General features: G+C 40.5%; 1 protein-coding gene across 1 annotated transcript in view; it reads left to right on the forward strand.

Annotated features, from left to right (window-relative positions):
* pdia5 (protein disulfide isomerase family A, member 5) overlaps window positions 1-27,752 on the forward strand; it is a 73,717-nt gene that overhangs the window by 11,378 nt on the left and 34,587 nt on the right. Inside the window, exons 2-8 of the mRNA XM_085374403.1 lie at window positions 5,102-5,228; window positions 8,214-8,301; window positions 16,202-16,285; window positions 16,434-16,479; window positions 19,755-19,847; window positions 21,433-21,493; window positions 24,772-24,839. Of these exons, the coding sequence (XP_085230529.1) occupies window positions 5,102-5,228; window positions 8,214-8,301; window positions 16,202-16,285; window positions 16,434-16,479; window positions 19,755-19,847; window positions 21,433-21,493; window positions 24,772-24,839 (567 nt within the window). The remainder of the gene's footprint in view (window positions 1-5,101; window positions 5,229-8,213; window positions 8,302-16,201; window positions 16,286-16,433; window positions 16,480-19,754; window positions 19,848-21,432; window positions 21,494-24,771; window positions 24,840-27,752) is intronic.

Here is a 27,752-nt window from a genome sequence, read left to right on the forward strand (position 1 = left end):
CATAAGACTAAAAGAACAAGAATTTGCTATGAATACATGGGGAGTTGAACTGAATGATTGCGATACCAAGGCAACTGTTTCAAGACTGCTATTATCTGATAGGAAATGGTGTCCTGTACTTATTATACTTATGTACTCTTACATTTATCATCAATAATTGCTATTTATTGCACAAGGCTACCAACTACAGAAAGAAAAGCACTGCCAGCATTCAGCGAATAAGCCAAAGGCTGTGAAAAGGAACCACATTCTCATTCCAACTATTCTTTTTCAGTTACTTTTAACCCACATCTCATCTGATTGCACTTGAAGTTTAACCTCTGCGTTCTTCTAGTTTAGCCTTCTATACATGTGCCCGACTGTAATAAAACTAGCATAAATCATTGGTGGTGTGGTAAATGGCCTGTATTTGTATAGCGCTTTTACTAGTCCCTAAGGACCCCAAAGCGCTTTACACATCCAGTCATCCACCCATTCACACACTGGTGATGGCAAGCTACATTGTACCCACACCCGCACTGACAGAGGCGAGGCTGCCGGACACTGGCGCCACCGGGCCCTCTGACCACCACCAGTAGGCAACGGCGAACTCCCAACTCTTGAGCCACGATCGCCCGTATGGTAATGCTGCTTCTCAATAGGCCTGTCACTTTTGAAGGCTGTCTTGTTATTTCTATTATTGCACATCTACCACTTGAAGATGACACACACTTTGGATGGTGTAAGGCGCTTATAAAGAACAATAACAGACTTTGACAGTAGAAAAATCTGTTTCTCTCCTTGAGTTTTGCAAAAACACCAGTTACCAGCAGACCTTTACTGGAATCCAACCTTTCAGTTTAAAGTTCATCTCTTGACGAACTGTTTTACTTCATTAAACCAAGCTTTGTTGGCCTAATCACTTTGTTCCTTACAACAGCCAAATTAGGAAATTTTGTTCCAATTGCTGGAAACTCTCTGAAATATCAAACATAGCTGGAAGGTCTGAAAGTTGGCTCTGGAAAGTTTCTAACTTTTGCCAAAGATGGCAGCTTGCTTCATATTAGACAGAACTGTCGATTCATTAAATCCTATTTCCATCTTCAGTCAGATATTCCTAGTCAGTCACTAAAGATGACCATCTAACGTTGTTTTAACTCAACACCAGTGCATGTATATACATGGCTATGCAAATACTAGACTGATTAATGATTTACTGGCGTTTTAAGAGCCGAGAAGGACTAAACATAATAATATGAGGCTAGACAAGCAGAGGCCTATAGCAGATGGACTCCTATTTGACTCTAGACTACTTTAATATGCAGAGGTTTTTATGGTCATCTTAATGACATCCCCACTTGGGTTGTGTTTGTCCAAAGGATATTGCTCCAGAAGTCTTGTGGTTTCTTCAGATCCAAACTTAATGCAAATCTAACCTGTGCTGCCATGTTCCTTTTACAGCGAAGAGTGTTTCTCCTTTACAACTCTTGCAAAAAAGCCATACTTGCTCAGTCGTTTTCTAATTGTGCTGAACTTTAACATTTAGTATACTAACTGAGGCCTGTAACTTCTCTGAGTGTTTTGCAGTCTGAACTTGGGGTGAACTGGCTGGCATGTTCAGCTCCTGGGAAGACTGACTGGTCTTGAATGTTTTTCACGTGTGAATAATCTCAATCTGGACTTCAAATTGTTTGGAAAGGCCTTTTAACCCCCTCACAGCTTACTGAGCAGCAGCAATTGCTTCTGTAAGATCACTGCTGATGTCTTTACCTTAGTATTGTGCTAACACACATCTTACCAGACCACCCAACTCCCAAAACTTCTGCTTTTACAGTTGCGGTCGCTCTTGCTAATGATCAGTTAATTAAATGTATTTAATTAGCAGCATCTGTTTACTCCTTACCCAGTAAAGGAAACAGCCTGTGTGTGAAAGCCTTACTGCTAAGACTTTATATAAATGCAAAATAAATGGATTATAGTGCCAAAGTGGTTTGAAGTACTGTTTTGCTCTAACACAGGGTCACTTTGAGTCCTTTTTCAACTCAAATGTGAATTAGCAGGACGCTCTTTTCAGAGCCACTTTTCAAGCCGACAGCAATTTAAAAAGAAAAACAAAAGAACAAAAGAATGAGTGTGGTAATAATTTGATTATTACAAAGAATGTTGGTTTGAGAAACTCGCAGTGCTCCTCTTGCGCAGAGCAAAGACTCATGGTGTCAATGTATTTATTGTCATTTTTTCTATTTGTTTCCCCATCATTTAGTTTTCATTAAGATCTATGTCTGAGTTCCGTGGTGCACTATGTGTTATGTTGCACCACTTTACTTTGTTCCTTTCCCAATCAAGTAACCAACAGCTCCATTGGTGGCTTGATAAAAGCTACCTTCAGCTCCTCCCCTGTCACAAGGGGTCACCACAGCAGGTACCACATCTTTCTTTTTTACGCCAGGTAGTCTTCCTGATGCAACCTTAAAAGGGTTTTGCATCTCTAGCTGGAACTGCACCAGCAACCTTTCACTTGCCAAGCAATTGTGGAAACCAGGGGTGGGGAACTTCAGGCCTCAGGGGCTGGTGTCCTGCAGGTTTTAGATGTGTCCTTGATCCAACACAGCTGATTTAAATGGATTAAAAAAAAAACCTCCTCAACATGCCATGAAGTTCTCCAGAGGCCTGGTAATGAACTAATCATTTGGCTCAGATGTGTGTTGACCCAGGGTGAGATCTAAATCCTGCAGGACACCGGCCCTTGAGGCCTGGAGTTCCCCACCCCTGGTTAGACCGTTAGACTATGGATCCACCATTTATGGCTTTATGTTCGTCATTATGTGTCTCAGAAGAACAGTTTCAGAACATCATTGAATATTTAGGAACTGATTAAGCAAGAATCAAATTTGGTTAACTTGACTCTAATCCTTCTTGGGGACCATGAAGCACCATATTTCCTGTCTTAGATAAAAAAAAGGCAGCCTGCCTCCTCATCCTTATCTCGCCTCCATCCTGCTGTCATAACCACTGAATGCCAACCTATTTAGACAAGTGTCACCCAGGTAGCCTCTAATTATCCCGCCCTTTGCCATCTGCTTCCCATGGGTCCAAAACAAATGCTTACACAGCTCGTGTTTATCTTGTCACATCAGTGTAATAAGACCACTGCACAAGTTACAAAACATAAACAGACCCCAGCCCTATATTTAATATTCCTCACGTTATATATGATACTGTGTGCAATATGGGGTATTTAAGTTGCCTCCTCTAAGCCTTTTAAGCTCTGTGTTCATTTTGAAGTTTACAGATGGTTTACAGAAAACAGTTTCTTTTTGTTCCTTGTAGTCTCACAACAGGAGAAAATCAAGTGGAGAATTAAAATTAGAAAGTAAGCCTGACAGGTGCTTGTTTCCAGGTTATAACAGCCGTCACTGAGGGAGCAGGCCATGTTTGATGTCTAATTTAGTTCTCCGTAGGCAGAAATGAAGGGCTTTTTAATGAATGGGGATGGCAGAGAGATGATTACAATGCACGGAAATAACTTTATATGGCAGAGTATAACCAGTCTACTCTCTCTCTCGCTCTTTTTAATTCCATAATTTGTCTTTGATTAAAGTGCACGCCTCTCAGTGTGGGATTTGTTTTCCATATTAGGCCTTTCACAGTATTAGCTCACCTACCAGTGTCTGAAAAGCTAAAGGAGCCATTCAGACTAATGATACAAATCCCCTCCTGTTGCCGTCTGCTGAACCCACTCTCTGTATAGGAGGATTTTTATAAGCAAAATTCTGTCTCGTTTGTACTAGGGCTGCCACAAACGATTATTTTGATAGTCGACTAGTCACCGATTATTTTGGCGATTAGTCGACTAATCAGATCATCATCCATTGGACGTAAAACGTACAGCTTATTGCACCAGCAGCATCTGCTCTTATATAACTATCATTAGCTTACAGCTTTAAGTGTTTAAGGTCTGTGCTAACTAAAAATAAAGACAGGATGATAGTTTATTAAATTTTAATGAAATTTGCAGATTGTTTCGGTGAAGTTTAATAAACTCCTTGCTATCTAAACTATAACAGCATCTCACACTTCTGATAATCAGCTGTCTGCTTGATGTTTATTCAGCTGTGTAAAAACTATAACTTTAATCTCAGACAAACTGATTTACTCAGGAACAAATAAAATACTAAAAAAAAAAAAAAAAAAAAAAGGCAAAACAATAACATTTTTAAGTTATCTAAGTGACTTATATATCACGTTTAACCTGAGGAGCGAAAGACGGCGGTGGGTTTGAAAACTATTTGCCGGGAGTCCGGTGTTCTCACGGTGCTAGTGAGCCTAGCCCCCGGCTAGCTATCGAGCTAGTGGGTAACAGACGTCTCTGAAAACGTCGGAGCGCTTTTGAAAATATGTGGTGTCCTGATAAACTGAGCCGATATTTGAGGTTTACACAGCTACATTCTCGCCTGAAAATATGTTAAACGTTTATTTTGTGACCCAGAAAGAATAATAAGAGTAATATTAAAACTAACTAGCTGCCGCCATTGTTGGAAACTGAGCTGGGCTATGAATTCTGGGACACAGCTTCTTCTTCTTCGGGGTTTAACGGCAGCTGGCATCCTTGTACATGCAATGCTGCCATCTTCTGTTTCAGTCCGTTATTACACTCTTAAATCCTGCTACTTATTTCTGCGTCTTTTGGATCTTACAAAGCTTCAAACGACGCGTCGACTATTAAATCAGTCGTCGACGATTTTGATAGTCGACTAATCGTGACTAGTCGACTAATCGTGGCAGCCCTAGTTTGTACCATTGTAAAGGAAAGATAATCAGTAACTGTATAAATGTATATAAGAGCATCAACACTGCATGTCTGGTTCAAGGAATACTCGGTAAATATTGTGTGTTTTTATGAGTGGGTCTTGTGGTTTCATAAGGACTAGGTCATCAAAAATGATCCTGCTGGACCACTTAATGTATAAAGTGAATACTTATCTAACCTGAAAACGCTGACTTATTGATTTGTTCTGAAATGGGCTAATTTACTAAATAATAATTTGTCTTTTTTCTACATTTAATGCTATGGAGAGATCTTATTGTGGTAATATTCGTGAATGTGTGTGTGTTTCACCAGGTGTGGCTCCTGTCAGTGCTGGAGGCAGTGAAGGTGTCTCCTCTCATAGAGAAAGTCAGTGACCACAAAGACTTCAAGAAGCTGCTCAGGACGAGAACAAATGTTCTGGTGCTCTACACGGAAACAGGTCAGAGAAGGCAGCCATCTCGTCGTGATCGGTATACCATATATGGATGCAGATTTTTCCACAAACACGCACGCGACAAATTCACTCATTTAGTTTTTGCTGCTGTGTCTGTCAAAGGAGGGGTTGGGGATAAACAATCGTGTTAATGGCTGGTGGATAATGCCGGTATTATCTCAGTAACTCTCAAACACTGTCGCTGTAGAGGTTGTTGTGGAGTGCCGGAAAACAACATGCATTTCATACACATGCATTGTGTTAACAAAAGTGATAACTATGGCTGCACAGCTATGGCCAACATGATTATCGCAATTATTTTTGAGCAGTGTTGAGATCAGCATTATTTGTCATGATTATCCATTGCTTTTTAGTGTGATACAAATGTCACGCAAACACAGCAGCACTTTCACATCCATGTTGTGCGGCATTCCCGCTAAATAAAACCGGTCCCGTTTAGTGGACACGCGTCTTTTGGGGAAATGCAACGTGGGTGACGTCAGTGCATCTTTGCGAGCTGACGCGCTGCACAGACTGGCTTTTATGGATTTGATGTGCAACCGCTGCATTGTTTTCCTTTGCCTTCATTCATTCACCAAGTTCACATGGATGAGTGAGTTAGTTGTATTGCTTTGCACTGCAGGCACAACTCTCCACCACTGTTTGCATACGATTTGTTCCTGATTAACACCACTTGCATTTCCAAACAACACATGGTGATCGCTTCTAGGGACAAGGTCTTCAGCTTTTGCTACGACAGACATTTGATTGATTGATCGATTTTGTATGACTAGCTCTGTGTTATATCACTGCAGTTAAGGGTGCCTAGCAAACTTTGCACTAAACAATGCAGGGAACAGCTGTGACTTGAGTTTTCAGTATCACCAGATTGTGTTCATTTAATTGTGGGAAGCCAAATATATCATTAAGAATACAATTTTATTAATTGTGCAACCCTAGTGATAACCATCATGAAATTGCACGTTTTAGCATATTTTATGATCTGAGATTGAGGGCGTGCAATGTCATGTTATTGTCAGAGAAGGTAAGAATGAAATTTGCAATTTCAGGAAGCCTTAGTTACTAGTTACTTAGTTACTACATCTAAGTGTATTATTTTTAAGAGCATCCTAAATTGTGTACAGTCAGATGCCTCTTAAGAGCTGTTTCCTTCAATTGTGGGTGTGTAAGTGCAGCTGATGCGCAACATCCCGACAATTCACCTTCAGGGGTTCAAAAAGGCCAGATTCACAGAGTTGGATTAAGAGAACTTGAGGGGTGCGTGCCTGTTAACTGTATGTGCCGCTGATTGTCTTTTGTTATGATTTTTGCTCTTGTACGTGGAAACTGTGATTTTTGTAGAGGGAAAACACCAAATTAATTAAAATTCCATTAATCGCCCGCTCTAATTAGGAAGTGGTTTTGTGGAGTGGTACTTTGCCCAAATTCGATAGCATTCATTAAAAAACATTCTAGCACAGTATCTTCAAATGGATTCAGAAACAATGTTTTGCCCAGCTTTAGCCTCTAGCTCGCTTTCAAAGAATGATCGCAGCGGTCTGTTTCAATAAGGAAATTGGAAATGCTTATGGAATTAAAGAGTAGCTGTTAAATAGAAGCTAAAATGGTCAAATATAATTATACAGCTCTAAAGTACATTTTGTTTCCTGCTATCCATTAGCGAACGCTTACGCACCCCAGCAGCTTCTAATTCCATTTTGCAGATTTCCAAGAAGGAGTTCTTCCTGTTCATAATAAAAAAGAAGCAAACTTATATTGCTCAATAATCCACAGAGGACTCTGACGCCTCTTTATAGCCACAGATATATTTCTTGATTAATGAGCCATATCGGCCTATATTAGCCCATTGGCTTCTATGTATCCAGCTGCGCGTCGGATTGATCACCGGCTGTAACTTCACCCAGACATTCCTGCTTTAAAGTCACTGAAGATTGCCCTCATGTAGGCCTCGATTATACCTCAAGGCACTTCACATTCATTCCCCCCTGATTAAACACAACCGTGCCCTGTTCTGTGTTCACCACCAGCCTCTGCAGTCAGTCACATCCCTGCTGAGTTTTGATCTGGTTGGTATTCATCATCCTTAACGCTGTCAACCAGTCGGTACCTGCTCACCTCCTATTCCGTACAATACCCTGATCCTGAGTTGCCAGATGTTTTTGTTGCCAACTCCAAGGCAGAACCCTGGGAAGTTGTGGCAGTGCCCTTACATCTAAATATAGTCTTTGCCTGGAGCATTGTGAGGAGCTGTTTTCTTTATGCAGTGAAAAACGCACATTTGGCTTCAGGGGAGTATAAAAATGATGTACTGCGTTGCACAAGAGCTGGAATATTACACTTTGTTTACTTTACTCAAAGGGATGTACCTAACTTGACGTAGCTGATGAAAATCAGTAACATTACACAGTGTTATCCAACTGGTGCAGTTTATATCCCACTAGTTTCTCTTTCTTAACACAGAAGGCAAGCTGCACAGCTCAGCCATATTGTGAGATATTGTGCACGTTTCCGGTGGTTGCGAACGCTCTAAACTCGGCGATCCCACACAAACCTTGCTGTTGGGATCATGCAGTTGGTGCAAACATGTTTGCTATGCTTTCCCATTTGTCGCACCGTTAGAGAGTGCTTCATTAGATCCAGAGTCTTTGTGTCGCCTTATAATCCTTCCATCTCCTGTTTAGTCACACTATTGTAAGATTTTGAAAGCTGATGTAACTTAAACCCCCTCGCTGAGCCCATCCGTTGAAAGGTAGTAGAAAATGCTCCCCCGTCACCCTTCTAACCCAAACTCAGCGATGTCTTTCTTCGTCACTCGGTGCTTTAGAAAGATGGTGAGCTCCACTGTAACTCGATTCTTTTTCTCTGTGCTTGTCATGACAGTGTCTCCTGTGTCTCATGGCTCTGGGTTGTCCTGGGCTATCGAGTGGCTTTGGTAAAAAGGCTTGACTGCGCTTTATTCTGTGTCTGTAGCTACATCAGGGGACTCCCACCTGAAACTGCTTTCTGATGTCGCCCAGACGGTGAAGGGCCAAGGGACTATTGCCTGGGTCAACTGTGGGTAAGTAAGGGGGTGATTTGAAAAACACATTCTAAGACTTCTTTCTCTATAAGTCTAAGACTCCCTGACATTACAGACTGTTTTGTCCTAGAAATTTTCTGACAGCAACTATAAGGCCAGAGCAATTTACTCCTCCCAAGAGTGTCTCTGCCACCATCCATCTGCAGAATAATTTATGGCTTTTCCACTGGGGTGTAAATGGCCTCGTCTCACTGGTTCTACTGGCACAATCTGACAGGAGGCCACTCACTTATTAAAGCTATTGAAGTTTTTAGTCTAATGTATTACATCTCTTTACACCATTTTAGTTCTTCCTTTTCACTGGGTCTCTTTCTTTCTGTTTTTTTTTTTGTTTTGTTTTGTTTTTTGAAAAGGTAAATAAATGCTAATCACGTCTCTTGCTTAAAGCTATATGCTAATTCTCAGGTGAGGGCGCCACGTAATTATGGTTCATACAGTTTTTTTTTCTCTGCATTTAATTTTTTACCTTAAGTTTTTTTGCATGTTTGAAAAAAAACTGGTTGCATTAGTCATGTGTGTAATTTCAATTTATTAGTCAATTCAGTTCAATTTATTAGTTGATTTCATTGCTTAAAAATCAATCGATACTTGTGCCAATAACACAATTTTGGTGTTTTAAAAAAATGCTAAATGCTGCCATAGTTTACCTCAAGAAATATTTTTCAAAGCCTTTTTTCATTTAACATTAAAAACAGAGCTTCTCTCAGACATAATTACAATATTTGAAGAGCTTAGAGGGAAGTCTAAACTTAATAATAAACACAAACAAGTCATCTTATAAAAAATCATCATCTAAGGCACAGGTCTCAAACTCTAGGCCTCGAGGCCCAGTGTCCTGCAAGTTTTTATTTCAATGGCTAAATTACCTCCTCAACATGTCTTAAGGTTCTCCAGAATCCTGGTAATGAACTAATCATTTGATTCAGGTGTGTTGAAACAGGGTGATAGCTAAAACCTGCAGGACACCCGCCCTTGAGGCCTGGAGCTCGACACCCCTGATCTAAGGAGATGAATCGAATCAGACTATTATAACTTCTTAATATCTCAATTGGTGGAGAATTTACACCAGAAATGGGCTCCATAGAGGCAAAATTTAAAATCTGAAATCAGATAACGATACAACAAACACATAACAATGATTATAATATAGAAGATTAATGCAAATATATATAAAAACAAAGAAGTTACATGGATTCAACAAAAATATTCTAGATGTGTGTTAAATGCAATGATTCGAAAGGGACCTTTGTTTTTCCATCGTGTGTGGGATGTGCAGATTGTGATGGGAAAAAGTATTTCTAAACCGGTCCCGCTACAGCCTTAATTTTTAAATTCTTGGTTTAATCAATTATCAGTAAAGAATGAATGGATGCTGATGGGCCTTAGTCTGCTAAGAAGAAAACAAATGGGCTTATGGGCACAACAAATGTTGTCAAGCCTGCCATTAAAAAATTTTAAAAAAAAAGTTTTTTAAGGGAAACTTTTGAATCTTTATGGGGAGCATTTATGGATTTTTGTCAACAATGGCCTGGTCTGAAGAGGATGTGGACAACTGACAGTTTTTCATACTTCCTCAATAAAGACGACGTTAAAAAAAAAAAAAGCTCCTGCTCTTTTTGAGAATAGTCAAATTGATATCGAATTTTTAAGATCAGTACTGATATTTGGTGGCTTCCAGTGTTCCGAGATATTGGCCAATATTCTTTCGGAAGCACGAAACATAAACAGATTTCCCTGAAATGTTTTATGTGTAGTTATTTCCCTTTCTAGCAGAGGCACTGTATGTCCAGGTTTTCTGTTTGTTTGTTCTACAGAAATTGTTTTTGGTTTTTTTTTTAGTTTTGCTTTTGTTTTGCTTTTTTGCCAAAACTCAAAAGAAATTATGAGCCAATCACAAAACAAATCTGTGACCTGTCAACACCCCCAGATGTCATATAGGGTTTTAGTCTGTTTTGGCTGAGCCACAGTGAGAAATTTGTCTCTAAGCCACTCCAGTGTAGTCTCTAACTGCTTTAAGGTGAATCATTGCTCTGATCCCAGGTCACATGCAGGTTTTAAAGGACATCTGTGTCACTTAAATGTGACGGATGAATCCACATGATATGTGGTGAAACTGTTGCAAAACCACATTTTAGGGGGTTTTGGTCCTTTCGCTTAACAGTTAATTTAGTCATAAAGAAAAATAATTATGCACTTATCCCACACTTTTCCTTTAAAGGGAGAACAATCATGACTTTCTGGAAAACAACAATCCCAGGCTCGCTCTGTGGAACTGCTAAATGCTAGATACTTCGAAGACACAGACAAGAATTGTTTTCTCCAAGCATAACTTGGTTTTCTCCCCAGTGATCTGACTTGATCTTGTTGTTTTCCGTGCCCTTCTGATGTTCAGTTCCACTATTTCTTTTTACCTGTCAACCCATCACCTGTCTTCTTTGCCAGATGGGAAAGAACAGATCATAAAACAGGAAACTATGAGGAAGGGAGTAACTCCCCTTTGACACCTAGTGCACATGCCAACATTCACAATCTCTCTCAACCTTATCCGGGATTGAAGACCGGGCGGTTAGAAAGGAAAAGAAACTAAATACAAACCGGTGCGAAGGAATTGTCAGAGGCTTTGGTTTCCATGTTTCCCTACAAAGACACTCCACGATGCGTGTCTTTCTTGAGTGTTTACTTTTTGACTCACCTGCTGTTTTTTGTCAGGGAGACTATGGAATTATCTCTCTTCCTTCTCCAAGAACTCCAGCATTTAGGAGAGTGTGCGAATGCTAAGTAGAGATTCACACCGAGCCAGATTCCCGCCAGGGGAGCTAGAGCAAGCTGGGTTCATCACTACAGGACACATGGACCCAGTGCCAGGCTCTGTAGCAAAGCATTGTGCTTTTTGGCATATTTCTCGACAGTCTCAAATGGAGCGGTTCCAAGCTGAAGCTCCAGCTGAGAGCTCATGGTGGACAGAGGGAGAGAGAGTAGAGTGCATATCGCTGTGTGAGAATGGTCATCTCTGCCAACGAAGAGAGCCACAGAGGCCAGAATGACACACTTTGAACAGATGACAGGGACCTGAGTGTTGGCCAACTGGGATCCACCCGTGGGATGAATGATCTCATACAGGAAGAAAGGACAGGACTGGGCTGTCCCTCCTAAACTCCACTTCAAATGTAGCATAAACAGAGCATTGAAACATATATGATCCTGTAAGGCACAGTGTGAAAACCAGAACACAAACAAATGAAGGGATTAGGATTTGCGTTTTAGAAGAGTAATAATTGAATGGCGTGCAGAGCTTCATCCTCTTTGCGTGGTGAATCCATTATTAATCCTTTACAAAGTGGCTCTGTTGACTTTGGCCTAGTGTGAAGGTTTGGCTCCAACTTGTTACTTGAATCATTCGCTAGTCTTCAAAGTCTTCCTTTCACAATCACCTTCTTCCAGGTATTTTGTGGTAAACTATGGTTGTTCCAGTTGACCCAGTGATCTCCAGTTACTTGTGAATAAAGGAAATATTGAACTTTTTTTTTTCCTGTTAATTTACAGTTATGGAAAAATACATTTTTGCACAAGACTCCTTTGTAAAACCAAGTATGCCCCATGATTTATGAGTGTGTAGAGTTACCTTTAGCAGCATTGATGTGAAGTAACTGTTCTGTGTATAGTTTGATCAGTCACTCAGTCATTGTGGAGGAATGTTGGCCCACTCACACAATACCTTGTAATGACAGTAAATAAGTTAAAAAAAAAAAAAGGTTTTCTTGAAATTCTTGCAAATTTGTTGAAAATAAAAACAAAAATCTAACACAGTATTTAAAGCCATTGCCATCACTGTGTAAATTGAGCTCAGGCACATTCTGCTTCCACCAAGCATCTGTCAGATATTTCTACAACTTGATTGGACTCCACCTGTGATTAGGGATGGGTACCGGTATCCGGTGCCATTATGGCACCGGTTCTGACATAAACGGTAGTAACCAGACCGAAAAGCAGCGCACATTTCGGTGCTTTTTTTTTTTTTTACTGAAATGTCATACACTTTGGATTCTAGGTAATCATTTTACCTTTGCAAGGATAGTAGGCGGGGCCAGGTACGTATGTTCTTTTAGAGCAGAGCTACAGGTTAAAAATGTCCAAGGCGAAGCGGTCAAAAGTCTGGCTGTACTTCACAGCAAAAGATGCAAACTCAGCAGCCTGCAACAAGTGCTTTAAGGTGATACTGTGATACTGTGCAAAGGAGGTAACACCTTGAATCTGACGACGAACCTGGCGACGCATAGCATTTTTTAAAAGCCAAGAAATGCACCGAGTTAGCAACATCCCCCAAGAACCCGAAGAATAGAGTCCTGGCCCCTAGCCCTGCCAGTGTAGCAGAAATGATGAGGATGATGATGGCAGCAGCAGCCGTTCTTCTCTGCGTGAGTAGCTTAATGTTGTTCGTGTGTAATTTACGTTGAGTAGGCTAACCACGTTATTACATTAATGCATGTAAGGTGAACTAGCAAACACCGTGGTAGTTACATGCTTCTTGTTTGATGGCAGATACTCCCTTCACCCTGGCCAAAAAAGCTAAAATGACCAAAGAAAAAGTGGAAAACAGCTGAACATGAGAGGTTTTTGGACAAAGTTTGTGGTTTGTTTTTTTTCTTTTTTTTTTCCCATTCTTTAAGCACCGTTTAAGCACAGGCACCGTTTCAAAAGTACCGGTTTGTCACCGGTATCGGATAAAACCTAAACGATACCCATCCCTACCTGTGATAAATTCAGTTGGTTGGACAGGATTTAGAAAGGGACACACCTCTTTATTTAAAATCCCATTGTTGACAGTGCATGTCAGAGCACAAAACCAAGCCATGACGTCTAAGTCATTGTCTGTAGACCTTTGAGACAGGATTATATTGAGGCACAGATATGGGGAAGGGTACAGGGGAAAAAATGGCCTCCATCATCCATAAATGGAAGAAGTTTTGAACCACCAGGACTCTTCCTAGAGCTGGCCGCCCAGATAACCTGAGTAAGGTAGAAGGGCCTTGGTCAAGGAGGTGACTGAACAACCTGATGGTCACTTTAGCTCCAGCATTCCTCTGTGGATTGAGGAGAGCCTTGCAGAAGGATAACTATTCCTACAGCACTCTACCAATCAGGCTTGTGTCACCTGGCTACTACCATTCCTAAAGTGAGACATGGCCCTGTCGGCATCATGCTGTGGGGATGTTTTTCAGCAGCAGGAACTATGAAACGAGTCAGTATTGAGGAATAGCAGCAATGTACTGAAGCACCCTTGATTATAACCTGCTCCATGGAAATATGGACTAGGCTGAAAGTTCATCTTCAAACATGGCAATGACCTTAAGCACACAGCCAAGACAGCACCCGAGTGGCTTAGGGAACACTGTGTGAATGTCCTTGAGCGCCCCAGCTGGAACCCAGAATTGAACCCAATTCAACATCTCTGGAGAAATCTGAAAATGGGTGTGCTCTGATGCTCTCAATCCAACCTGATGGAGCTTGAGAGGTTCAGCAAAGAAGAATGGAAGAACAACAACAGGTGTGCCAAGCTTGAGGCATTATACTCAAAAAGACTTGAGGCCGTAATTGCTGTCGAAGGTGCTTTAACCAAGTACAAAGTAAAGGCTGTGAGTGCTTTTATAAATGTTATATTTATGTTTTTATTTGTAATAAATTTGCAAGAATTCTGTAACATGACACAACATGTGGTACAGGTGAAGCACTGTGGATACTTTCCAGACTCACTGTGTATTGTGCTAACATTGACATTTTTGATTTAAAAAATAATAATAATTTAATACTAATAGTGAAACATTAGTTTCGGAAATGAAAAACAACAAATTGCTCCTTTGATTTAACACATCCCAATAATTCCCTCAAAATATAATGGATTCAACCTGAGGCAAGTTAAATTGTATTTAATTGTATAAGATAATCCACATCGAAAACAGCACATCAGCTGAATTGCAAAATTACTATACGTTACTGTATAGTAATGTATAGTAGTAAACTTAGTAAACTTACTATACGTTTTGTATAAATCCAAAACGTATAGTATAAACTAAGTGTGACCAATCCTGTTGCATTTCACATCATACCAACCACTGAAATATTAGTTGATGTTAATCCAAAGTTTAATGCAAGGCAGTTGTTCTAATGTAGTGGTCAAACCATTGTTGGGCTGCCATTCACTGCATTGTTTCCCTCAGTGGTGAACATCAGCTAGTGAGTCATTCTGAGTTCTTTGTGCTTCCGTTTTTGTTTTTTTTTTTCCTTCCTGTGATTGAAAAAGTAGTGCCATCTCAGGGGTTGGTTGAAGCATGTGGTTGGTTGAGTCACTTTTACTTTGTATCTATGACTGAGTGAGTAAGAGGATGAAGCCAAAGTCCATTGTTGCGTTGGCACATACCCATGCTGTTTAGCTTATTCACATCCTAAAAAGACTGATTTGACAGTCCTGGTGTTTTATTCCACTAGAATATAGATCAGTTCAGTTTTCAACTCTCTTTTTAAAAAAATCTTTTTTTGTATGTTGTAGAAGTATAATTAGGACTGTGCTATATGACCCAAATCTCATATCCCAATCTATGACATTTCTCATCCCAATAACAATATACATCACAAAATAGTGCTTTTTCTGTCAATTCTGTGAATCTCAGGCAGAGGCAACTGAAGAATGAGCATTTCTTCCTGTTAAAAGGGAGTTTTTCCTTCCCACTGTCACCAAAGTGCTTGCTCATAGGGGGTCATATGATTGTTGGGTTTTTCTCTGTATGTATTATTGTAGAGTCTACCTTACAATATAACGCACTTTGAGGCAACTGTTGTTGTGATTTGGCGTTGTATAAAAAAAAATTGAATTGAATTGAAAAAGAATGACGCGACATGAGTTTGAAATTGATACCATAGGGTGTATCTACTAAAAATTTCGGGAGAATCTCAATCACCTTTGTCCTCGAGGTCAGAGGTGTGTACTCTGTTTGGTGGTTTGGTGACAGCTGACATTAGCCATGTTTCTTACCAAGATGGATTTTGGGATCCGTGTGTGTGTGTGTGTGTGTGTGTGGACAAGAAGCTGGAAGCAGCAGACTGGTCTTGAACCTGGTGACTGCACATCATCTCGAAATATGTGTCAAGGTCACATCTGCTCATGGGTGTACCCTGACTGGTGCCATCTGTCATTATGAGCCGGTCGAGTCTGGCATTACGCACACGTTCATCACCTGAAATACTGTCTGTCAGCACATGCAAACATACATGGATTTAGTCTTCATCTAAAGAAGGGGAAAAAAACTACACTGAACTTTTACTGGCTTGCTGTGTGTCTGGGAGCCATAATTGAATATCTAACAAATGTTTTTCCACCTCTCTAAATGAATACATATTTTCATTGCTCTTTATTACAGATGAGAAGGTGTACTTATTTTTGCTGATAGTGCTTCATTGTAGCAAGTATGAAGTATGTGTAGGTGGCAGGATGCATATCTATTCCCTTTCCAGCTACAGTGGGTTTTTTTTTTTCTTCTTCTTTCAATTACAGCAGAAAGCCTCATAAAATGAAACGTCTGTATGCCAACACATTACATCTGTGCTTTGTGTTTCCACCGAAGCAGCAAATAAACAGAGCAAGCAGCATTGTTTATATTATATCATACATGTGATTCGATTAATTTGATGAAAAGTCCGTATCTTCTTGCTTCGATTTCTTTATTCAGTTCAGTGAAGTTGGAATTTATATGGTCTGGCACAGAAATGAATGCATAAATCTACTAATCATTAGGAAAATTTGTACGTGTGTGTGAAGGAGAATTTGAAAAATGCAAAGGGAATAGGATTCTGAGTTTGATTTACGCTTTGTGTGTCGATCCTTCAGAGATTCAGAGGGCCGGAAGCTGTGTAAGAAAGTGAAGGTGGACCCGAGCTCCAAACGTGGAAGAGCAGAGCTGCTGCATTACAAGTGAGTAACCAGCAACTCAGCTGGCTGTCAGATGCTTATCCACACCTCAGTGCTTTTTGGAAAGTGATACCGTGCTTGCAGCTTAAGAAGTGCATTACTTACAGTTTACTCCTGGTGTTGAGAGCATTGTGTCCCGCGTGTCTTTCAGAGATGGGACATTCCACACGGAGTACAGCAGGCCTGCTACTTTCAAGGTCAGAATCTGAGAATCTGCATTTTTTACATGTCGAGCACTGTTGTCTGCTGTGTAGTATTTCCTAATTGCTCCTCACATTCAGAGGACTAATTATTTTACCTCTGGCTCTACAGAGCCCTGCCTTCTGCTTTCATTTCTTTCTTCTTCCTTCTTTTTCATTTTGTTATTAAGTTTATGAATGGAAAAAATGTGTGGTATTTTCCACACAAGAATATTAGACACAATGTTAAGAATTTGCCTGATTTTTATTCATTTATTTGTTTGTTTTTTTCTTTGAGAACCAGAAGCATCTGTGGTTACATGTAGTTGGCTATTTATGAAATCATTTATAACCTGCATTTTAATATCAACAGTGCATCAAATAACAGCTTGAAAACAGTGTCACTGTGTGAAAATGTGACCTTTATAGCAATGACCCTGCAAATTCTTTATTTCTATGTGCAGCCCCCCTCAGCTTTATAGTGCCTTACAGTTAGTTTCAGCTCATTGTTTATCTGCCTGCTGTGCAACCTTGCTCTCATGGCACAATCATACTCTCACTTTCATAGCGATGTTTTTTGTCACGGCAGGTGGTAGTTTTCAGAGGAAACGCTGCACAGATTGACTCTGCACTGTGTTCTCAGCACCAAAGAGAAGACGGAGCATATTGACCATATTGAAGCACTCAGCAGCAAAAGAGCGAACTAAAAAGCTAAAAAAGAGAAAAGTCATCAGATAAACATAATTTTAGATGACTGAGAATTTTAATGATATAATGGTAACAAGCTGGTGGTACGGGGCTAACGCTGTAGCTAACGCTGTTGCCTCGCAGCAAGAAGGTCCTGGCTTCTCACAGCATTATGTTGGCTTATGTTTATGATTGTTTCTGTGTATTAGTCTGGTGATAACTGGAAGCTATCAGTGTGTGTTTGAGATAATACAGTTACAACACAAAAAACTTGCAGCTGTGAGAAAAAATGCACATCTGTCTACATACCCAGAAATTCACAAATTAACTTATTAATTTCAGTTTAGCCAAAAACTCGTGGATCTGAAACAGAAATTCAAATATGCTTTTATATCTTCGTTTGTATAACCGAGATACAACCAGTTGGCAGACAGTTGAGTTGCAGACAAGCTGTGCTCATTGACACAGACTGACTGTGATTGATGCCAGTGTATTGGCAGTCTGTCTGCTTTTAGAAATTATCTTGCAATTATTTCCAAACCTTCACTAATCTGTCTGAGAGTCGTTGCAGTCAGCCTGAATTAAATTGCAGTTTGTCACCTTCCACAAGGGGACCTTGCAGTCGCCTCACAATCACCATACTTAACAATGTTTTATTGGTTTTATTGACTGCATCATGCAGACAGCAGCATTTATTAATGCAAACAAAATTAAGGGTATTTTCAGTGCTTTTATAATGAGCTGTAATTGGTGGTATACTACCTAATTTGAAGTGTGAATGTACTGAAATATAATGCAGACAGCAGCCACATTATAGTTTAATAAGTCAAATGTAAGCAGAAAGGTAGCCTGAGTAGTGTTTTCCCTGGAGTAAGTAAAGCTATAGCATGACTGCTTAATCCTTACTAAAGTAACCTTGTTAACTTCAGCACAGTGTTGTCACATATTAAAACTGAAAAATACTTCTTTCTACCTGGTATGATTTATCTTGGGTTGAACTTTTTAACCGTCTGTTTAAAGTCCATTTTCCACCACGAAACCACACTGGTCATTTCAAACGTTTACCTTTCGTCTAAGTGCACCCTTTACTCCTTCCTGGGGTGCAACTAGTGAGAGCAGCTACTCAACTAAGTGCATGTTTTTGCTTCAAGTGGTGAAAAGTGTTGGTTGTTTTTTCACCCTTAGCGGGAACAGTTTTCTTGCATATTTTCAAAGTACTGCGCTTTGTTAGAGGTTTTCGAAGTCGCTCCATCTTCAGGTATTAAATGATCATTGGAGGCTGACACTTGGCTCTCGCTCTCAGACATGCCCGGCCATGTCTCATTGTTGATTGCACTGGGAACATAAGCTGTTGCTATAGCAATGATATCATTACATGACACTTTTATGTCACATAAACATTTATAGTGGTGTTATGGCAGGTTATATGGTTATGACACAGCCCTAGCGTCAAGTGATTGATCTTCATGTTAGCTACAAGGTGTGTTTGTAATAATATAAGACTGCAGCAAGCCACACCCGACAGGTTTAATAATTTTGAACATGTGATGCAGAGCTTCTAATGATGCTCTTTACAGGTCTGCACTTTGGCTGCCTCAACTAATGCTGGCACACTAGACTGATTTAGCTTATAGCCTCCAGACCTGTTAATGAGGTCATAGCACCATCTGTTACTCTGATTCTGTAGCAAACACATCCTGAGGAAAAAAATCAAGACCTTAATTTTGTTACCAGTTATCCAGCTGCAGGTTACATATTTAAGGATCACTCACAGGTACCTCTAGCGTGAAATGTTTGGAATACAGAGTGCAATATAAAATATGCATCAGCCACAACAACCATAGAGATGTTGCTGGTCAGCTTAAAGTTTAATGCCTTTCACTGCAAGACAGCTGCTGCATATAGATATTTCCTAAAAGGCAAATTATGACTTTAGATAAAAGTGAAATTAACCGTTTACTTCTCTCCTCTATAATATGGAAATCCTTCTCTTTTTATTTTTTCAATGAGTTTCTACCAGAGAAACTCGTTATAAGGTGGAAGCTGTCACTCTTTTGAATGGTGCATGGTTTTATTACTTTGCTTGCTAGGGTTTGCGCTGTTTCTCTGACAGATTAAAAGGCATCTGAAACAATAAACCTCCACAAGTCTCTGTTTCAACCATTACAAAGTAGTTCTGATAATCAAGTCAAGGTCGTTAAATGTTCCGCCCGTGCACACGCGCCGTCGTTAGAGCACTGCTAAAAGAAATATTTCCTGCTGTTGCCTCCACAGACATATGGTTCATTATATTTACAGAAAGCTTTACCAAGCCCATTAGTAGACACTTAGAGGTACTGAAATAGCGCTGACACCTCTTGGATGCATGAACATGTTCATCTATATGAGCTTCCATCTGGCACAACCTACAGCGTTGCCTCAACTAAATTTAGGAGCGACTTCGGCAACGTAAATAATCACCACTCCGTCTTTTTATGTTGGTTTTTCACCCCCATAGGATTATTTTGTGGCAGTGAAAAGTTGTTGCATGATTTGAACTGTTGGCTTTGTTTAGACAGGCTGTCGCAGATCTGTCGTTTTGACTTTGCTTTTTTTTTCTCATTCAGTCAATGGTAGCGTTTTTGAAAGACCCATCGGGGCCCCCACTGTGGGAGGAGAACCCTGAGGCTAAAGATGTCGTCCACATAGAGACAGAAAAAGTAAGTACCAATTTAAATAAACTTTTGGGCTTTGGATTAATTTAATATCCATTTAGCTCCATTTAAGAAATCCAGAACATCACTGGGGACGTACATTTACTGTGATTCACAAGCACAGGCTGCATCTTTCCTCCATTTGTCTGTGTTAAAGTTTTGATTAGCCCCCCGACTCTGATACTGCAGCATCTCACCAACACAAAGCCCCGCACACAAAAAGCAACAGGCTTTATCGTCAAAGAGCTGCTCGGCGTAGTTCATGAGGTCACTCACACAGTCCCGCCTTTACAGCCTAAAAGCCTCCAAACGGCTCTCATCCAGACAAGTCAGATTGCAAAATCATCAAAAACTGCCAGCATATTCACAAACAGCTACCTCATCCTTAGATAAGTATATATGGAATTTAGAAAGACCTTTGTTTTTGGACTATAGCCACTTTGCATGATCCTTATTTATTTTATAGTCTTGAGAGCTTGAGCAAAAGAAGACAACTGGACTTGATTTGTCAAGGCAAGCTTGAGATCCCTTCCCAGGTGCTTCAATGGCTGCTCACGCTTTGCATCAGGTGATCTGAATAGTTCACACGATGAGGTGGGGCAAGGTCTCACAGTGGTTTCATCCCTGACCTATACCTATTTTCACACCGTGGTTTATGTGTTGATGTGGATCGGTAGTAATGGTAGATGGACTGGCTCTTTTACAGCGCTTTTCTAACATTAACTCAGGGTTCAGTGTTTTGCCCAAGGATACTTGGTCACTTTGCAGACTTTAGCAGCCAGGGATTGAACTACCAACCTTCTGATTAGCAGATGATCCGTTTAGTCTCCTGAACTACAGACATAGAGAAACTGGTAATAAATATTTGTCTCATTCTGCACCTTGTTGTAGCCCAGTCTTAAAGAAGCTGATTAGCTCCTTTCCAATTAGCCCCACATTCTTTTTAAGCCAGCTGTCTTCTGATTGGCTGCCCCTCGCAAACAGAAGGTTTAAATAGCAGCTGGAAAATTCTGTTCTCACAGCCAGAGCTTTGTGCCTGAGATGTCCATGTTACTGATGATTAAAAAATGATTAAAGCAGCTTGAAATCTGAGCATCCACCACTGTAAAAGTACATGTGTAACAGAAAACAAAGGCGAGCATAACACAGTAACCCTCCTTTCATTTGAAGAACGAGGGACCTGGTTATCACCTGCTCTCACCCTGAGGCTTGTTGAATGTGTTAACAAAAGATTGTGCTGAATGTGTGATTTTTATGTTTTTTGGAAGTAGCTGAGCTCATGAAAGTGATGATGAAAACGGGGAAACTGGTATGGGGGGCTGATGTGCCTGCTGTCCAAAGAAGAAAGTCCTCCCTTTCCTTTTTCTGTGATTAATGTGATGAATAACTCTCACACACGGTCGAATACAAAGCTGAAATAACAGATGATGTCATGATTTGCTATTTTAAACCAAAGAGTGTGAGAGAGAATTTCAGAAATCCAACATGGAGCATACTATTAGAGGAATCAAGCTATCGTGTGTGATGTGTATACATGTGTTTTGCTGAAAAGCATCCTGACTCATCTCTTGTTCCCTCCTCGCTCTCGAAGGACTTCAGGAAGCTGCTGAAGAAAGAAGAGAGGCCGGTCCTCATGATGTTCTATGCTCCCTGTGAGTCTGCATTATTACGTTGTTCCTGCAGTGTTAGCAGCTCACAATAACTGGGACAAGCAGTGCTCATTTTGCTATCCTGCTTGCACATATTGTGGGAAACAGTATGTCTGGAAAAACAAGAGTAGCTATTATTGTCCTCAAATATTACATTAACTCACTTTATAAGGTGTCTAAACCGGGGGAGAGAGTACAGTTTAGGGAATAGCTCAATAAACTAGAGTTTGCTTGGTAATACTAAACCGTTGTAATCAATACTGCAATCTGATTATATATATATATTTATGGCACCTGGCAAACATGACACACTGTCTTAGGGCTGTTCGATATAACGATACAGTGGGGCAAAAAAGTATTTAGTCAGCCACCGATTGTGCAAGTTCCCCCACCTAAAATGATGACAGAGGTCAGTAATTTGCACCAGAGGTACACTTCAACTGTGAGAGACAGAATGTGAAAAAAAAATCCATGAATCCACATGGTAGGATTTGTAAAGAATTTATTTGTAAATCAGGGTGGAAAATAAGTATTTGGTCAATAACAAAAATACAACTCAATACTTTGTAACATAACCTTTGTTGGCAATAACAGAGGTCAAACGTTTACTATAGGTCTTTACCAGGTTTGCACACACAGTAGCTGGTATTTTGGCCCATTCCTCCATGCAGATCTTCTCGAGAGCAGTGATGTTTTGGGGCTGTCGCCGAGCAACACGGACTTTCAACTCCCGCCACAGATTTTCTATGGGGTTGAGGTCTGGAGACTGGCTAGGCCACTCCAGGACTTTCAAATGCTTCTTACGGAGCCACTCCTTTGTTGCCCGGGCGGTGTGTTTTGGATCATTGTCATGTTGGAAGACCCAGCCTCGTTTCATCTTCAAAGTTCTCACTGATGGAAGGAGGTTTTGGCTCAAAATCTCACGATACATGGCCCCATTCATTCTGTCCTTAACACGGATCAGTCGTCCTGTCCCCTTGGCAGAAAAACAGCCCCATAGCATGATGTTTCCACCCCCATGCTTCACAGTAGGTATGGTGTTCTTGGGATGCAACTCAGTATTCTTCTTCCTCCAAACACGACGAGTTGAGTTTATACCAAAAAGTTCTACTTTGGTTTCATATGACCACATGACATTCTCCCAATCCTCTGCTGTATCATCCATGTGCTCTCTGGCAAACTTCAGACGGGCCTGGACATGCACTGGCTTCAGCAGCGGAACACGTCTGGCACTGCGGGATTTGATTCCCTGCCGTTGTAGTGTGTTACTGATGGTGACCTTTGTTACTTTGGTCCCAGCTCTCTGCAGGTCATTCACCAGGTCCCCCCGTGTGGTTCTGGGATCTTTGCTCACCGTTCTCATGATCATTTTGACCCCACGGGATGAGATCTTGCGTGGAGCCCTAGATCGAGGGAGATTATCAGTGGTCTTGTATGTCTTCCATTTTCTGATGATTGCTCCCACAGTTGATTTTTTCACACCAAGCTGCTTGCCTATTGTAGATTCACTCTTCCCAGTCTGGTGCAGGTCTACAATACTTTTCCTGGTGTCCTTCGAAAGCTCTTTGGTCTTGGCCATGGCGGAGTTTGGAGTCTGACTGTTTGAGGCTGTGGACAGGTGTCTTTTATACAGATGATGAGTTCAAACAGGTGCCATTCATACAGGTAACGAGTGGGGGACAGAAAAGCTTCTTACAGAAGACGTTACAGGTCTGTGAGAGCCAGAGGTTTTCCTTGTTTGAGGTGACTAAATACTTATTTTCCACCGTGATTTACGAATAAATTCTTTACAAATCCTACCATGTGGATTCATGGATTTTTTTTCACATTCTGTCTCTCACAGTTGAAGTGTACCTCTGGTGCAAATTACTGACCTCTGTCATCATTTTAAGTGGGGGAACTTGCACAATCGGTGGCTGACTAAATACTTTTTTGCCCCACTGTATATATCGGATGACGATATAAAAACGTCGATCGTTTGTTTCGTGGTGTCGCAAAATAAACTGTTTACGGCAATATTTTTTCATCGTTTTGATTGTCACTGTAGTGGCTATATTAATTTCTTAAAGTTCTCTCTTTCTCTTATATTTAATATAACCACACTACGGACGGACAAGCGCCTGTTTTTATGCGTTGTCGTTAGCAACAACGACGGTAACACCATCGCGTGCCCGCTTGTTTATGTTCCACATAAACCTTTCACAATAAAGCTCAAGATCCTGTTGAGACTTTTCAAAATAAACTGAATCACGTGAAAGAGCAGATTATTTACGGATGAGAAGTAAAAAAGAGCCGCCAGGTGCTAAAAAATAGACCTTAGACTCAAACGTTAGAACAGGCTTTTCCCCGCAGCACGCCGTGTAATAAATACTCACAAAGAAAACGGCGGCCGTTACAACTTATGTCTAAAAATGTATAGTTTCATGCATCTGCTAAAACACTCGACTCCAGCTACATGACCCGCAGCTGGAAACACTTCCCGCAAGTCGAGCTGCCCGAGATTCACAGAATTTACAGAAAATGTTACATTTTTGTGATTTATATCGTTATCGGACGATAAAATTCTTATATCGGGATATGAGATTTTGGTTATATCGCACAGCCCTAACTGTCTCATCTTTCTATGTACTACACGTTTTTTATAATGTGGAGAAAAAAGGACTCCAACTGAGGAGATCCTTCTTTGCTGGTTAACTCCACTATTACAAACACAAATCGGATGCAAAGTTCTAAAATAACAGAGCGCTTTTAAAACAACCCGCGTGTTGCCAGGTCTTTTATCGACTGCTTAAAATTACTTGCTTTGTTCATTGATCAGTCCATGCAAAACAAAAAAAACTAGTTTCACTTTCTAAGAATATAAACTAGAAATAAAGCAACAGATTATCGCTGTCGCTCTTTGTTTGGCAAAATTGTTAAACAATTAAGCTGCAGCGTCTGTCTGAACGTCAGACCTGCTGATCACTTTGCCAGGATAAGAACAGTCGTTTTTGTTCAGCACGCAGTTAATTGTTGCCTCTTATTGTTGTTCAATAGAAAAGACTTCACATGGATTTTTGTTTTTTTGTTTCCAAGCGCTGTGCTCGATTATCCTCAGTGCATCATATCTTTCACAGCAGATAGCATACTGAGAGCTGCTGTTTACCAGGGGGAAAAATCTCCTAGCAGATGATGGAAAATCTTTTGACAGTCGTATAGATTATCATATAGCTGTCAGAGCAGTGTTCCCATTGAGTTCTCTGTAATAACCTCTGCTTCTCTCCTTTGTATTTTGGTTGCAGGGTGCGGCGTTTGTAAGAGAATGCAGCCCATTTTTCAGCAAGCGGCCACGGAGACAAAAGGGAAATATGTAAGTGTGCTAAATCTGCCCCTCAGTCAGTGGGCCCACTGTTGTGTTGCATCACCTGTCTCTGATCTGCAGCCCAGTCATCTTTGATGCTCGCGCATTAAATGAGATGTGTCAGCAGCGAATGTCAGGGATGTGAAATCTGCAAAAGGTACAGACAGACCAAATAAGGCATTTCCTGCAGGTTGTGTTTCCTGCAAAGACGATCTCTCGGGCACAGTACCTGATCAACTTTTGCACCATGTGTTGATTTAGTAGCATAATAACTCAGATGACCTTTAAAAGGCAATTCGAAGGTCCCTATCCTCTCTCTGCTGATTAATTAAGATTTTACCTGTGTTTTGATTGCACAGCAATATGTTTCGAATGATTTTAGCATTTTTAAGCAATGTACAGGAATATGCTGTAGCGGCAGACCGTGTTATGTTTTTTATATGTACATAATTTACATGTTTAGAGTAGTGCTGTTAAAATTACATTCGTTAAAATGACGTTGACGCCATAACCGCATTAACGCGGCAAATCTCCGTTAGAGAGTTAACGCAGATCGCCCTGTGTGCTAACGTGTTGACGCCGTGCAGCGTTAACGAGCTAACAGAGATTTGCCACTTTAACGAGATTAACGCTGACAGCACTAATTTAGGTCCTGACTACTTTTTCCTGTAGTTTTCATCACTGGTGGGAAAGTTTCTTTAGTCTTTTTTTTTTTTAATTATTATTTTTAACAGTACTCGTGTCGTTTGCATGAGAAAAATATTATCTCATAAACACTTGTCCTTCAAGGATCACATGAAAAGATAATTAACTGCATGTTTGTTTCATCATTGTAAGGAAGAGGACTCCCTTACTGCATTTATTTATATTGTATTGTCTGTATAGCACTTTAGAGCACACCTTTCACTTTATTAAAAGCACCTTATCAAGCACTTTATGTAGCATTGCACTTTAAGCATGGATTTGCACACAAGAAGTTTAAATATTTATTGACTATTTATTGGGAATTTTAAAATCAGTTGGTGGCCTTGTTTCAGATCCTGCACAGCTGCTCCTCATCAAGGAATGTGGTGGTTGTCTGTCAGGAGAGAAGAATGGTGATTGAGATTGTGATTAAGGTTTACCAATAAGGAAAACTAATGCAAGTGTGTGTGTGAAATCTAGGGATAAAAGTGGTGCAAATAAGTGTTTGTAAGTTAATGATTACTCACCTTTCTTGCCTGTGTCCTCTTCAAGGTGTTTGGGCAAATGTTTCCCCAGGGGTCCAGACACCATTTAAAGGTTCCGGGAGAGACCATTGGTAAAGAGAGTGTGGTGAATCTTTTTGTGCTTGGGTTTCTGGGTTTTTATAATATTGGGTTTGGTGTAACATTAAAGTGTGAAGTATTTATTAATATGTAAATGTGAAAATGTATTTATGTATTTATTTATTCTTATTGATATATTGTATACTGTGGTGGAAGGTTGGGATTTAAGAATTTACCTGAGAGTGGAATAATGGTTAAGTCTGTGACAGCTGAACATATTTAAGGCTGCCAGTTGTCATTAGAGGATGGATTTTTTGTGCTGTGAAGAAGCTCGACAAGTTAATTGTTGTAAGGAGAGCCATAGAGCAAATAAATACTTTGTTCCACTACACTTGCCTTGGTCTGTCTCACTGTGTTTCCAGCCGCTAAGGGCTGCCCTGTTACAATCATCAAGCATGCATTCGAGTAGCGAACATTTAAGCCTCTTAGCTGGGAACTGGTACACTGTTTGGGTGTGTGCACGTGTGTGCGAGGCTGAGATAGGGTGAGGGAGTGCGCCTGTACTTCTGTTTATAAGTGAATGCTGAATTGGTGGTCAGCCAAGTCGTATCGCACATTTCTCGCCTCCGTGTCGTGGCACAGGAAGGCACAAAGGTGACGTCTGAAGTTCTGCATCTTGTCAGGGTGAAATAGCTGAAAAAACACAGATTCGTGTGGGGATGTGTTTTGATTGTATTGTTTCAGCTTTTTAGGTTTCTTCTGTGTTCTCTCTCAGTACTGGTTGTGACATATAACATGATTTTGTCAGAGCACCGTCCTTTAAAAGGGAATAAGGCATAGAGTTTGTCATGACTCATACACATTCCTCTCGCTATTTTTTTTTTGCCATGAGCTGTGTTTGGTACAATATTTATTACAGAGGGAACCTGGGATGCTCCAGCTGTTTGATTTATATCAAATAACCTTCTGTACTGGAGAAATATTTTCAGAACTTTTTACTCATAAGCAGTGGAGTTAGGGACTCTCAACCGTGTCAGTGTTGCCAACTGTATCTGGAGCTAATTTTTACTCAGCATATAATTAGAGGTCGTTTTGAAAAACAAAATATTCTCTCGTGTTACATAATGATGTTTTCTATTTTATCCCCAAACAATATTACATGATAAGATGGAATGCTGTGCAGAAGTCTTGAGCCAGCTCTCATTTCTGTGCATTTTGTTAGGATGTGTGTTCTCTGTCAAAATGATCCCGCACTGCTTCACTAATGTTGAGGTCCAGCCTCTGGGGAGGCCAGTCCGTGATTGACAGTGACCCACTGTGTGTGCTTTTTTCTATCCAGGTATGCTTTTACTTCATTGGCAGTGTGTTTGGGATAATTGCCAGTGTTACATGGCTCAAGGGAAAACTAACCATGCTGCCATTCAACTAGCTTTTAGTAATGTGAAATATAACAAAGGAGAAAGAGGAACAAAAAGAGCTCGGATCCTTGGCTAAAGCAAACAGAAGAGAGGGACGACCATGAACCAGCCAGTTAGTTGGCTAGAAATGAGAGCTGGCTAGTTCTGGTAAACTAGACGAATAGACACAAAACCACAAACGGCTCAACCCGTGTCTAATAATAAACAAAGCTGTAAGAGCATCGGTGCTGATGGAGGTCAAGACGGCAGTTACAAAC

The sequence above is a fragment of the Diplotaxodon limnothrissa genome, linkage group LG16 (genome assembly GCF_057381915.1).
Source record: "Diplotaxodon limnothrissa isolate DT_005_m linkage group LG16, D_limnothrissa_male_GT1.1, whole genome shotgun sequence".
Taxonomy (NCBI): domain Eukaryota; kingdom Metazoa; phylum Chordata; class Actinopteri; order Cichliformes; family Cichlidae; genus Diplotaxodon; species Diplotaxodon limnothrissa.